Below are 14,126 nucleotides of genomic sequence, written 5' to 3'. Positions count from 1 at the left end.
GTGCCTGAAGTTGATGGTGAGGCACCACCGGACCATTGTTTCACCACAAAAGCATCAGCTCTGCAACCTCCTCTCAAACACTTCTCAGCCCCCGCTTTTGCTTTTGGAAATGGCGGAAGCGGTTCTCTTCAGCCTTGCCACCGACATACTTAAAAGCCTTGCCACCGAAATGGTGAAACCTGGAGGTTCCTTCGCTTCTCAAAAGATCATGTTGCTCTGCTGTGCCAAGGACGAGCTCCAAAGCCTCGAGGGCACCGTCCAGACCATCCAAGCTGTGCTTTTGGATGCTGAGAAGCAGCAATGGCACAACAACCAGGTCAAGCTCTGGCTCACGAGGCTCAAGGACGTGTTGTACGACATACAGGACTTGCTCGACGATGTTGCAACTGAAGATCTGAGGCAAAAGGTCACTCCCGGCAGCAAGATGTTGAAAGCAGTACATGTTTTCTTCTAAATCAGTTTGCACACTGCCTTAAAGTGGCTAATGAGATTCAAAAACTTAAGAAGAGACTAGATCGGATTAAAAAAGATAGGGAGTTCCATTTAGAGGAGCATCAAAGTGAGGAAAAAATGGCCATCACGAGAGGAAAGAAAGAAAATTTATTACCCGACACAAAAATAATTGGTAGGGAAGAGGACACGAAAAAGATCAAACAACTTTTGTTTGCTTCTTCCCCTTGCCAGAGCGTGTCATTTGTTGCCATAGTGGGTAAAGGAGGTCTCGGAAAGACTGCACTTGCACGACTTGTGTACAATGATGGGGAAGTAAAAGAACATTTTGAGCCTAGGATGTGGGTGTGTGTATCTGTTGTCTTTGATGTGATTTTGATTATCAATGAAATTCTCAAATCAGCAAAATGTCAAGATCTTGAGAATAAGTCTATAGACCAGTTGCCGAGTCTTCTTCATGAGACTATAGATAGGAAGAAATACTTGCTTGTTTTGGATGACCTGTGGAATACAGATCGGGATAAATGGGTGATGCTTGGAGATTGGCTAGAGGGTGGTTTGCAAGGAAGCAAGATACTTATAACCACTCGCAATCGCAAAGTTGCAGAGATCACCAATGTGAAATCAGTTATCTATGAACCACGCGGCTTGTCTAATGATAAGTCGTGGGACTTATTTAGGAAAATGGCTTTTGGAGATGGGGTAGAATTGTTAGACCCAAAACTGGAGGAGATGGGTCAAGATATAGTTAAAAAATGCACTGGGGTTCCCCTTGCCATTAGAACTATAGGAGGCCTTTTGCGCGGCAAAAACAAAGATGAATGGCTTCGTTATAAAGTGCGTGAACTTCCAGAAATACCAGAAATTGATGCGGATGGAGGAATTATGCAAGTCCTCAAGTTCAGTTACGATCATCTTCCGTCATGCTTGAAAAATTGTTTTGCATATCATTGTTTCCGAAAAATTATATCTATGAGAAAGATACAATGATCAATCTTTGGGTGGCACAAGGCTTTATTGAGTCATGCAACGGAGAGGACCTTGAAAAGGTCGTTGACAATTACTTGTCAGAACTGCTATGTGGGTCATTCCTCGATGCTCAATTAATAGTCAAATATGGCTATGGTCGTGAGGTCAAACGATTCAAGATGCATGATCTCATGCATGATCTTGCCCAGAAAGTTGCTGGAGGTGAATGCAAGATTGTTAATTTTAAAGGAGGAGATAATGATGGAGCAATTCAACATGTGTCGTTTATTTCAAAGACTTTTTCTGAAGAGAAAGTGTTGTCCCTACTCAAAACATCCAAATTGCAGACGTTTCTCATAGAAAGTAAAGAATATGAACTCTACTCTAACACAATATCCTCTGTACTCAACTATAAGAAAGTTTTCTCCAGTTGTGGACATTGTCGAGATTGTGTTTGAAATATGAAAATTTTCTCTCCCTCCTTCCTCCTTAGGAAAGTTGAAGCAATTAAGATTTCTTCATATTTTTATGAATAAATCCATCCAGAGTTTGCCAGATTCGATCACTGATTTGGTGAACTTGCGGACCCTTAAACTCTCGTTTTGTATGCACCTTCAAACATTTCCTAGAGATTTGAGGAAATTGGTCGAACTTAGACACCTCTTATTTGATCAATGTGACTCACTAAGCCAGCTACCACCCTTGAGTGAACTCCCTTCCCTAAGGACGTTGAGTCTCGAGTACTTGGATGCGTTAAAGTTCGTTCAACAGACAAGTGACCCAGAGCCATCTAATACCACACTCGCCTTCTTTCAATCTCTTGAGAGTCTGAGACTCACCGGCTGCAAAGAGTTGGAAGGATGGTGGGGAAGGATGCGAGAAATGGGAACACATCAAAATCATTGGTCATACAACTCACCGTCATCCTTCCTAAAACTTCGGTTCGTGTGTATAAAAGGTTGTCTCCACTTGAATTCTATACCAGCATTCCCCCAGGTGGAATTCTTGTCAGTAGATGGCACAAAAATGTTGGAACAACAATTGATGGCCAATCCAAATTGCCCATCAGAAGGAGCAGTGGAAGCCACATTCATTCCTTTCCCTAAACTAAAATACCTAGATCTTGGTAATCCTAGAGAACTAAAATATCTAAATCTTGGTAGTTCTAGGATGAATCTAGAGCCTTTCATGCTTAAGACTCTACTCCGATTGGCCAATAACCTCGAGCATATGAGAATATTCAATTTCGACCTAGGGAGTCTCTCTCGTGAGATGCAGCACCTTTACTTGCTCAAGGAACTTGAAATTTCGAATTGTCAAGGACTCGATTTATCGTGCCAAGAAGACGAGCATGGCATCCAATGGCAATGCTTTACAAATCTCCGTGTTCTTACCTTCACAGGTTCAAATTTGATGGCATTACCAGAGGGCATTCAACATGTGACAACTCTACAATTTCTCACAATTTTACGATGGTTGAGCCTAAAACGTTTGCCAAAATGGATTGAAAATTTTTCGCTTGAATTATCTCACTGTCAAAGATTAAAGCATATACCATATGAAATACGCAACCTCACACGTTTGAAGAAATTCAGAATTCATAATTGCCCCTTAGTGGATCGAAGGTGCCTTATTGATGTGCACATCCCAATCATTGATGGGGAGGATGGTGAATAGTACGTGCTCGACCCACTCATTGCTTCGGAGGATGACTCGTCCGATTCGGACTAGCATTAGAGGTACGAGAAAAAGACTTAAATCACCTATCAATAGTGTTCCTTTCTCAACTATTTCACCTTCTTTATTATTTAACTAATTTCTCTCCTCTTCACTGTATATTTGCAGGTCGCAGTGCAAATATTTATAAAAAAAGAAAGATAGCGTCTCTCCACTCACTCTCCAGCTCGCCAACATCTTCCGTCGTCACGTCGCGCGTGTAGAACAAACGCCTCCTTTGCCTCCTCGTATTGCTCGTACAACCTCCTCACTCCCCCTCTCCTCCTTCATCTCCTCCAGCGTCCCCGACGCGCGTCGCATCCTGTCGATCGCCTCCTTCCTCTTTGGCGGGGTCCGCCGAGGTCGATGATCGGGAATCGGAGATTCTCGGATCCGCCGCTCGATTCGGAGCTGCCTGCCTTCGGATGACGAAATTCTAGGGATTTCGGTGATCGCGGCGTCGACGAGGCCTTTGACGCCGGCTTTCGAGTCGTCGCCCGCTCTGTCGTAGCTTTCTGCTCGCCTGAGTCGGAGGCCAAATCGATGGTAGGCATTGTTCCTCTCTCTCCCTCTCTCTACTGCAATTCAATTTTCACTGTGAATGTGTAATAAGTTTGGATTATGAATCGAATGTTATGGAGACATTTGGATTATGACTTGAGTGTTATGGAGACATTACAATGTCAATGCATGATATGAGCATTTTCTTTATAGCTGATTGATTGATTGAGAGAAGAGAAGTGAAGAGAACAATGACATCCATTGCGAGGTTCCGCTTGACTTTAGAAAATGACAATGCTGTTTAATGATGGCTGATTCTTTGGGGGACCGGGCGGCTAGTACACAAAGTTTTGCAATTTATGAAAATAAAATCTGTTAGGACAGAGTTGAACAATGATAGACGGCAGGATAATTCGATGTTGTCTTAGCCCTTGACTTCTTCGCAATTACAGAAATCTTTATGTAGAGGAATCTTTGGTCTGTAGCCCTCCTTTGTTATCACTTTAAGAGAGTTTCTGGACTTCTCAGGTAGACATAACACTTATCTACAAGCTGGGTCAATATGATCTAGTAAGCATGTAGAAATCTCAATGTTCATCCGATTGAAACAGACAACTTGGTGAATCTTGGACAACCTTGATTGATGCCGAGGCTTGTGATAATTTTATAAATCATTTAAAATTGGACCCTTTTGAAACTAAGGTACTGAGCTCTGTGAGCAGCTAATTTAACACTCATATGCCTTCGGACATGAGAAGCTGAACTGCGAAAAGATGTAGTTCTGATGTTACTGATTAGGGGAAAATCCCTTCTTGCTTTCTTTCTGGAGTCCATGCGTTGACAAGTCGTGTTAGGACGGGGATTTGCCTTTGCATTGTTTCATAGGGCGGGCCATCCTCTCAAGCGTTACTCGAGATGTTGCGATGCATTAGAAAACTGAACTAGAGCTGCTGTAAAAGTATGGTGGAGGCCTAGGGCTTCTGATAAGAGCTCAAAAACAGAGCCCAATCCCATCACATTCTTTGAGTACTCCAGCGTTTCTCTGCCAGAGATGTTGCGATGCATCAGAAAACTGAACTAGAGCTGCTGTAAAAGTATGGTTCGACGGATTCCTAGATAATACAACAAAAGGTTTTGATATATTGTATCAACTCAGGTGCAAAAGTTTGCTACTGCTACTGCTAGAACGCAAATAAAGTCAACCGTCGAGGAACATCCTTTTTTTTCATCCAAAAAGAACGGAACAACCACCTCTGAGGTTCCCATCGGTAAAAATGATCAGTCATTGAGGATCTTCTTACTAATTCTTATCATTGATTGGACTAGATGCAAGATTATATGCTATGATGGGAAGCGGAATTTAGGTGAGAAACTTTGTACAGATTCAGCGGTAGCAATTGCCTTTGCTGGCTGAATGAAGTAACTGGGCACTTTCATTTCATGAGTGGTCAACATATATTCTGGCCGATTCAACGGAAAAGTAAGCGAATAACTCAAGTTTCGTATGCTTGCTATTTTAGCTCTTGATTTGTTGAAGAAAATAGAAAAGGCTATCAAGTATTGTACAGTGAAAACCATTTACTCTGCAATTGTCTGAACTACTGCAATATTTTGGCAAACTGTCTTTTGTCAATTCACTTTGGGAACTTTCTCGAGTTTTCCCTTTTCGAAAGGTGAAAAACACGCAACGGAAAGTCATGAAGCAAGATATGATGTTCCTCCAATTAGCAGCCACTGAATTATGAAGTCCCTTTGGCCACCGAAAGAAAATTATTATGAAGTCCCATGTTGCTGTTTTATATGACCCTCTTTGTAAATTTTTCTTTTTTTGGCATTCATCTCCTGCTCGAAGAACTTGCGCAATCTGTTGATCGCCTCCTCCAAGAGGCTCTCAGGGACCCCATGGTTGCACAATATTTTGCAAGTACGTTGTTGTGATGGATGGGGCTTATAAATGTATACTTAATCATTACATCACTTGTCTAACAATTGGATAAAATAGACTTTAACGACCACCTCGCTTGTCTGAATCCTGTACATTCCCATTTTTATATGAACAAACACGATTAATTAAACTATAGGACATGTAAAAAGTTCATAGATGTTTGCTTACCTATCGAAACATTGTATTTAATATAATGAAGCATGATGAAATATAAAAAAAGAGATCAGTTAGTTATTTAAATATATCTATTGAAAATCATAAGTAATAAATTATTTTCTTAACAAGAGAAAATCCAAATTTATTTCATTCTTTTTTTCACTCAAGAGTTTTTTTTTTTTTTTTTTTTTTTTTCACTTATGTGCAAAAATGTGATTGATGCACGCAACATCGGAAGAGTTCGCGAATCAATAATTAATAATATGGCGGCTATGTGAAATTAAAAACAATGCACAAACTAGAAATCCAAAATTTAGAAAGATCATGCAACATGCATTCCTATTCTTCCACACACAGAGGTTCCCCTTGAGAAAAGTACTAATAACAAAATAATCCAATTGGCATTTCAATTAGCTTGCTCTCGTGAGCAACCCTATATTGGATATTATGACTTCAAAACAACTGTAACAATTAAACTAAAGTACAGATTTCCATTTTATTTTAGTCTGTGTCGATGTCATAAAGACATGGCTTTGTTAAACTCGTATACCTTTTTTTTCAAAATTCCAACTAAACTTTAAAGCAAAACTATATATAAACCCAGACAAAAGCCTAGGTAGCACGGACACGTTCAAAAGACCTTCGTGTCGTGTCGGACACCCCGACATGTGTCCGACACGCTCGGACACGTTCGGACACGCGGTCAACACGTGTCGGAGTTTCCGACATGTGGTCAATTCTTTCCGACACGCGCGTCAGAGCGTGTCCGGAGGGTGGATCTGCAGGTGCGAAGGAAGAAGGTGATGGAGGGTGGAGGCAAGGCCGCAAGGGTGAGGGAGCCGAGGCGACGTTGTGAGCGACGGTGAGGGAGGGCTGCGAGCATCGACTGCAACGCCGGAGAAGGCTGCGACCGCCGACTGCGCCAAGAAGCCTTCTCGATCGTCTTGGTCGGCTGCGATCGCCGACTGCAACGCCGAGATGAAAAACCGCAACACCGCGGAGGGCTAGATGCGAGGCTACGATGGCAAAGGGAAGAACGGAGGCGAGGCAGCGGCGGGAGAGGTGGAGACCGAGCAAAGGGGGAGGAAAAATAAGGTGGTTGCTAGGGTTTTGCCCTTTGGACCGTTTTTTAGGGAGAAGAGAAAGGAGAGAGACGAGGCGTCGACGGGAAAGAAAGCCTCGTGCAGGGGAAAGAAGGGAAGTGACAGGCGCAGGGTGTGGGGGAAGAAAACGTGTGCTGAAATAAATGGGTGGGATCCATTTAACCCTAAAAAGAAATATTAAATATTAAATAATTTTATTAATACATGATAAGGTTAAAAAATAAATAAATTAACAAGTTAAAAAGTTATTTCAAAAATAAAAGCACTAGATATTAAATAATGATAAATTTTGATTAGAAAAATATAAATTTATGTTGATTCTAATATTTCATTAGTTATTTATTTCATCAATAACTTTTGTTAAAGTAAAAAAATGTCTTTCCAATTTTTTATGAATAAATTTATTAATATTATTAATATATATTTATTATAGGCTCTTTTTTATTATTTATTTATGAATTTGAATAAATTATAATTAATTGTGAATATATAAAAATATTTATTTAATATTTAACGTGTCGGAACGTATCAAATTTTTTTTTAGAAATGACGTGACGCGTATCGTGTCGTGTTGTGTCGTGTGTGACGTGTCGGTACTACCTCAAAAGCATAATAGTTCATCTTCGTGTAGTGTTTAAGCCTCGTTCACGATTCAAGAAGCGTCGTCGCACCCGCAGGGGCATCATCGGCTTCCGTCTCAGTTAGCCAGTCAGTTATCTTTCTCTCTGAGCGAGCGCGAGAGACGATCGGACGAGAAGCTCCTCGACCTCGCTTCCCTTCGCAATGGTGAATCTCTTCTCTCTCCATGACTACTCGAGTCGTCGAGCTTCTTCACTGAATCTCTCGCAGTGCCCTATGTTTCTCATTGCAAGTGATTATTTGAAGACGGCGATTCCTTCGCAGCTCATCTCGGAGAGAGAGGCTCCAATCTCGTCGTCATCAACCTGGTACTCCTCCCACCTGTCTCTTTCTCTTGTATTGAGTACCTCCCTCCTTTGAAGAAAACCCCTGCTCGACCTTTATAGGTTCTGCGAACATCGGAGTGGGTCTCGCTCAGCAGGACGCGCCTTTCGTTGTCCCTCATTGCATCGCCTGCTACACCAGCCAGCTCCCCAAGCGAAACGTGCAAGACCAGGTCCCACGATGTTGATGACTTCCTCTTTTTGTTTGGTTTTTCGGGTGTGTTTGGGTTTGGCTTTGCGGGGGTTGATGGTTTGTGTTGAGCCGAGCGTTCTCTGAATTCGCTGGGTTTCCTTCTGACTTAGTTGTTGTTGATTGGGGGTTTTCAGATGCTCAATTCTCAAGTTACGACGGCGCAACACATGGCGCGAGAGAAGGCTCATGATATTGTGAGTTGACTTCTGCTGTTTGTCCTTAGTTTTGGCAGTGTAAATTGCCTTTGAAATTTTTAAATTTTCTCAGTATTAACATGTGGGTTAGTGTATCTCAGATAGCATTGTTGTTGAAGATTCCGTTCTTGGATGAGGAGGTCACGAACAGCAGCTCTTTCCAGCGCAAGGTTTGCAAGCTTTTTTGAAAAAAATTGTTGGACCTAGTTCTTCATTGCCCGAGTTAAGCTGCTTTCTCGCTTCCACCTAATCTTTAAAATCACATGGCAGACTTAGAGGAGGCCCTTTTTTGTTAACTTCACTGTTTTCATCGTTCAATTATCTTATTATTCTGTCGTTTGAGTCGGCTACTTGAAGTTCCAGTATTTTAAGGCAATTCTCTTGACTGTTTTTTGTTCTTCATACGGTATTCAAGATAATGAAGTGTTTTCATTTTTATGGGCATAGTGTCCTCTGAGGAATTTTTGTTTCTTTGACGGTTAGTAAAGGACTTGAAAGAGTTTGATGTCTTTTTCTTGATAACTTATAAATTTCTCCTCTTGTTCCATGTAAATCTATACAGCATTGTTATCCAAGAGGAGACTGCAGAGCCACTGCACCCTTGGATGTAGTATACTCTAGAATTCAAGTACTGTCAGCTCAGTTCCTGCACCCAAAAAACACAATCAACAAATAATCTCCACCTGGCTCCGCCCAAAAAAGAATAGAAGTCTACCCAAAGAGCTTGAATGTCTAAGTGTCTATGTGAGGACGTATGTATGAATGGTCGTTGCTGCCTTCTATGTGTATTGTTTTGCAGTCTTCAGCTTCTAATGCATCAAGATATCTGTTATTGGAGTTCGTCTATGATTGTGTCAGGCAACCCATTTCCTTGTCAATTAGTATCACAGTGAAAGAAAAATTGATTACCAGTTTGTTCCACCGAATTTCTCTGCGACGAAATATCTGTCACTAAAAGTCGTTCTTCAGCTTTTAATTAAAAGAGACGGGTTCTTTGCCAATTTCAGATAGAAAATATCGTAGACAAATGCAGAAGTCAACGACTTCAATTCAAAAAGAGAGATACGAATATAAACCATGTCAGTATTTAATTGACGAGAAGGTTTAGGCAGTAAAGGCTGTGTAATCGTCTCTCAATTTGATCTCCACTTCCCACCTCCCTCCATCTCTCTCTCTTAATGTCTCTTGCTGTGAAATTGGGAATCGCATGGACGATGCACTGACTGAGAGTGACTGTCTTAGCGCTAAAATGATTCCTTCCTTGCCTGCTTTTGTTCACCCAGAATGCAACCCCTTCTTGTTTTCACGGATGCAGGCCTGGCCAAAAGAAGGTAAAAGAAAAACAGGGCAAATCTTCTTACAGTGTGATTGGCGAAAGCGAAGAAGAAGATTCCGGTCTTTGGTTTCGGTCGGACAATTTTCGCATCTATGTCTGTAATCTGTGGGCCTTCCAAGGTTTAGAAACCCAAATGCATCTGGGCCATGGCATGACTAATCCAAGGTCTCTCTTGGCGAAATTCACAAAAGGAAACGGAGAAAGTTACCGCCAAATGCTAGTGCAGAAATCTCAATATTCTGGGAAAATTTTGTTCCCAATGGTGATTCGGACTCTTTTGGCTAAATGGAAATAGTAAAATCTTGATGACGGCTATCCTAACTCTAATTTGATCATGCAAGCTAGGACTAAAGTTTCTGATTTTAATGTTACCATGGATAGCAAGCTGAAGTCAGTTTTTTTACGGAACTTGGAGAGTCCGATGGAACCCCCCGCTGGATGGATAGTTCAAGCTGAACACAGATGGTTTGGTTCTAGAAGTCGAAGGCATGGCAGTGGCCGCCAATTGCATCTGTGAACTCAACAGAGGCAAAGCGGTTCAAGGCGAGAGTGGCTCTTGAGAGCAACATTAGAATTCTCAAAATAAAATCTGATGACCAAGTGCTGATAACCGTAGCCATGCAACATTCGGTTGAACTTTCTATGCCGACTCCTATTTTTCAATGTAGGGGATTGTCACAATGGTTGACACCAACAATAAGGAATGCAGAGACTTGATGAAGTTCCCATTAAATTAAGGACTTCTTATATAGCCAATTCAAAAGGAGTGTGGTCTGCTCATAATGTCGTGGTGGATAGGGGCTGAGACAGTGGCTGCTCCATTGCTGTAATATTTCCCTTTCGTTCTATCTGAAAAAAATGACGGCTGAATCTGAAGTGGCTATAGTATTTTGCTCCAAATTAGCTCGTTTTCGGCGCATGTTTGATGTTGCAAGCTAAAGTGTGAGCGAAGTAGCACGGTTAAAAATGTGGTGAATGGTGTACCTTCTCTTCTAGGGTCAGCTCGTCTCTTTCATAAGATAGACTAATTGTCCACAACTGAACAGTTGCTCTTCTGGTGGAAAGCATAAAATAGACTAATTGTAAAAAAAGTTACTGAGGTTGCCACCACTACGAAACATGGTTCTCAGTAAATGACCTCTCTCGAAAAGTCAACGAGGTTTGAAGTAAACGCTGTGTTTTGCTTCTCCTTCTATAAGCTTCCAACACTTCCCTCTTTAAATCAGCAATAATACCGTGGGAGGAATGGAATGCTTCAATCTTCTCTTCTCCTCACTTTTCCTAGCATGCATTCTCATCCAATTCCCAAAGTTCATCTGAAAGTAAGAAATGATTGGAATCTTAAGGAGGAACTTAATAAGCTAGGATCTTTACATGTTCCCGATCCTAAGCAAAGAAAAATCATAGGATCGATGCCATCGTGCTGATCCCATCTGATCCCATCTGATCCCATTGATCCAACTTTGACATACTTTGACCTTTAAATATGTATATCCAGTATTCAGGTAATAGAAAGTACTGATTTTTCTTGTTTATGAAGTATATAAACTATAAATTCGCACTGTTTTGAAGTTTTAATGTTGCACAATGTTCATAATTAACAAACGTCATAGGACTATCCAAGATTTCTGTGTTGCTGGTGTAATTTTTTAGGATCTTACAATCCACCATATGATGTTACAATCCGTTCCCTTAGAAACCTTCATCGATCATGAGTAGGATCCCGCTCTCCACAACCTTGTTTTTAACTGCAGAAAACTCAACCGAGAAACCACCACCATTATATGGTTGTATCATGTGAGGTCTGGCTATCGTTATGTGGTACCACACTACAGATAGAGAGCTTTTGACCAATATACTCTTTTTTATCTTGAGATAACTTAATTCAGCAAGCAACTTTTTATTGTTTGTCCAGTATATCTATTTTATTGTTTAATTGGACTCGAAACTATCTCATGAACATCCAATGATTATGATATTCAATGGGTAATAAGGCTTCAGGATATATGTAGATGCCTCATATGGACCCAGAGGCATCATCAAACTTGGCCTCAAGTTGACACTAACATGTTGGCCAAGCCTATAGATATGTTGATGCTAAACGAACTGAAAGAATCCTACTGTTACATCCAGGTGAGTCGTCTATGAATCCCTCTGATTTGGCAATTAAGATTCGGTATGAATCAGAATTCTTATAATCGTGAGCACTGAAAACGTTTGCTTATGCTCCATTTTTAATGGTACAAACCCATATCAGAATGGGGCTTTGTTCAGTTGAGGAACCATATATACCTATCACTGTGACAACCTCCTCTCTTGTTCCACATCACCTAGGGAGGGAGATCTTGGTCAGCTTATAAGGCTTGGGTCCCTCTAACCTGTGTAACGCGTTTTAAAGCCGTAAGGGAAAAGACCGTGACTGGGATGGCGGTTCGTCCGCGCCAGGGCAGTGACCCAAAGCGGACAATATTACACAGTGGGGCCCGGAATGTTACAAGTGGTATCAGAGCCAACTCCCCTTATAAGGCTTGGGTCTCTCAGGTTGGCGGTTCGTCCGCGCCAGGGCGGGTGACCCAAAGCGGACAATATTACAGTGGAGCCCGGGATTGGTCCCTCAGGTTGGCGGTTCGTCCGCGGAATGTTACAATCACAGTGTACACAAAAACATGTGTGGCATGCTCTCTTTCAGACAAGTCGTGTCTTAGCATTCTTCCGCAAACTAAGTTTCATGCTCTGAGGAGGGGGAGGTTGATGTCGTAGCATTTGTTTACTCATACGAGGACGGGATGGCAGCTGCATCTCATAGGACGAGGCTTACTGCTCTCAATGTATGTTTCCCAAACTGAATTCCCATCTCTATATTAATTTGCTTCCTAGATGTATAGCTTTCTAGAGATGTACTGATGGTTCTTTTCTATTTAAGTACCTCCTATGGGTTTCTTTTATCCAACGCTTTTTGTGGCAGATGTATATCCTCCACCACCTCCTTCTTGGTGAGTGAAATTGTGACTTCTAAGAACTTTTCAGATCAAGTTTAATCATGATAAAAATTCTCCAGCACGGTGGTTGTTTTGCAAGGTTTAATGATTGAGGATATGCTAGAAGTAACTTGGCATGTTGATTATCCCAGACAACCAGACATGGCGGATAGCCTCTATCCTAGGTTTAACATTGGATTGCCAATGTTGAACGGCTGTATGATATTTCAAACAAAACCTAAGAAGAGAAGGTTGGCCTTGCTGAAGCAATCGCTAGTAGTATTCTTTCAACTGGTAGGTCCTTCGCAATTTCTTCAATTCTGCTTGCAGGGAGTGTCACGTGTTATGGATAGTAGTTTTTTATATTATTTTGACAGTGTGTGTCGATCTCAACGGAAAACTGTTCGGCAGCATACAACTGGTAAGTCTTGTGCATATCCTGCGATGTTCTTTGAATTGCTATAAATTGACTGGGAATAATGACACGGTTTTGTGATTTAGATTGGAGTGGCTTTGACTGAGGTTCTCATTCCTGCTGTAGAAGAAAGGTCAATTTTGCTTATGCTTTAAAAATTTGCAAAATTGCAGCTTTTTGAGCATTCTTGCGTGGTGACAGAATTTCATGTCTCTATATAAACAGGTGTTAAGAGCTTTGTCTATGCTGAAAGAAAAATTGATGAATTTATTACTTAAAGAAATCTGCTGGAGTAATCCCTCCTTAAATTAAGATATTGGCATCTTTTCTGGCAAAAGTTTAAAGAAGGAACGTTTTAATATAGACGATGAGCTCTAAACATGTATGTTTCGGGCTTGTCATGATTTCAAGATATTCGAAATTTTATGTCATTGTTTTATGTTAATTCCTTTCATACAATTGATGGCTTGTCCTGTCTGAGCTCCCTTTTGGTTTGGGAGCTACTTTATGTATGGCTTTAATCTTTTGGGCTGTTTATATAAGTAAATGGGTTTGCAGCTAATTGGTGCCCTGTAGTTGAACATTTTCTATTTATTTCGGCTGATCACAACTCCTTCTTCACCTCGCTCTCCTGCTTGTGAAACCTCCTCTCGCCGTCGATGATTCCGCTCAGGATGCCATCTCCGATCACGTGATTCACCACCTGGAAGAAACCCCAATCCTCGCACGCCTGGCAAACTCTGCAGACCATCTCCTTGCGCTTGCTGGAATCTTCATGAACTCCTTGCAAGTCCCCGATCAGAATGCTGAAGATCAGAGCGGTTGGGCGATAAGGGAGCTTGGAGACTCTGGAGCCGACGAGGTCTTTCACGCCAGTCCTTGAGGTGTCGAAGGCTTTCAATTCGCTCTCGCGATCGTATCGAGGCTCTGCTTGGTCGGGGGCTTTGTCCGAGTGGGTCGCTGCCATGTTGTTCGGTGAAAGTATGTGAGTAACAGTGATGTTAAATGGAAGGAGCTGCAGTGAAGAGGATATTGGAGACGACCTCCCACCATTTTTTTAAAATGTGGTCGGCCCAACGATCACGATCACTTACACAGTGAGTTGGAAGTTCGGCCGACCACCTTCGGCACTTCAATTTCTTTCACTCCCGGCTACATAGGAACCCACTTATGAGGAGACATGACAATTAGATTATTATATGTGAATG

The 14,126-nt window shown here is 41.6% G+C and overlaps 2 protein-coding genes and 1 long non-coding RNA gene across 5 annotated transcripts; 2 read left to right on the top strand and 1 right to left on the bottom strand.

Moving 5' to 3' along the window:
- The first annotated feature begins 3,081 nt into the window (after window positions 1–3,081).
- LOC108954675 lies at window positions 3,082–3,848 on the top strand. Its single transcript, XR_005551912.1, has 2 exons — window positions 3,082–3,158; window positions 3,265–3,848. It is a non-coding gene; the product is annotated as an uncharacterized LOC108954675 (long non-coding RNA).
- Window positions 3,849–7,490: 3,642 nt separating this feature from the next.
- On the top strand, window positions 7,491–8,675 carry LOC120294676. 3 transcript variants are annotated; one of them, XR_005551907.1, is made up of 5 exons: window positions 7,491–7,626; window positions 7,690–7,787; window positions 7,866–7,975; window positions 8,130–8,189; window positions 8,291–8,675. XR_005551907.1 is itself a non-coding variant. In XM_039315062.1 (3 exons), exons 1-3 carry the CDS (start codon window positions 7,624–7,626, stop codon window positions 8,183–8,185), a joined length of 330 nt encoding a protein of 109 aa, XP_039170996.1. In that variant the 5' UTR covers window positions 7,546–7,623; the 3' UTR covers window positions 8,186–8,260. The 3 variants fall into 3 exon arrangements, 1 of the variants encoding a protein (XP_039170996.1); XR_005551906.1 differs by having other exon boundaries at window positions 7,546–7,787; XM_039315062.1 differs by lacking the exon at window positions 8,291–8,675 and having other exon boundaries at window positions 7,546–7,787; window positions 8,130–8,260.
- Window positions 8,676–13,522: 4,847 nt separating this feature from the next.
- On the bottom strand, window positions 13,523–13,885 carry LOC120294883 (1-aminocyclopropane-1-carboxylate oxidase homolog). Its single transcript, XM_039315733.1, has one exon. It carries the CDS (start codon window positions 13,883–13,885, stop codon window positions 13,523–13,525), a length of 363 nt encoding a protein of 120 aa, XP_039171667.1.
- Between the last annotated feature and the right edge of the window lie 241 nt (window positions 13,886–14,126).

This window comes from Eucalyptus grandis, chromosome 6, assembly GCF_016545825.1.
Source record: "Eucalyptus grandis isolate ANBG69807.140 chromosome 6, ASM1654582v1, whole genome shotgun sequence".
Taxonomy (NCBI): domain Eukaryota; kingdom Viridiplantae; phylum Streptophyta; class Magnoliopsida; order Myrtales; family Myrtaceae; genus Eucalyptus; species Eucalyptus grandis.
Note: the sequence above shows the minus strand (reverse complement) of the source record. Positions and strands in the feature narration are given on the sequence as shown.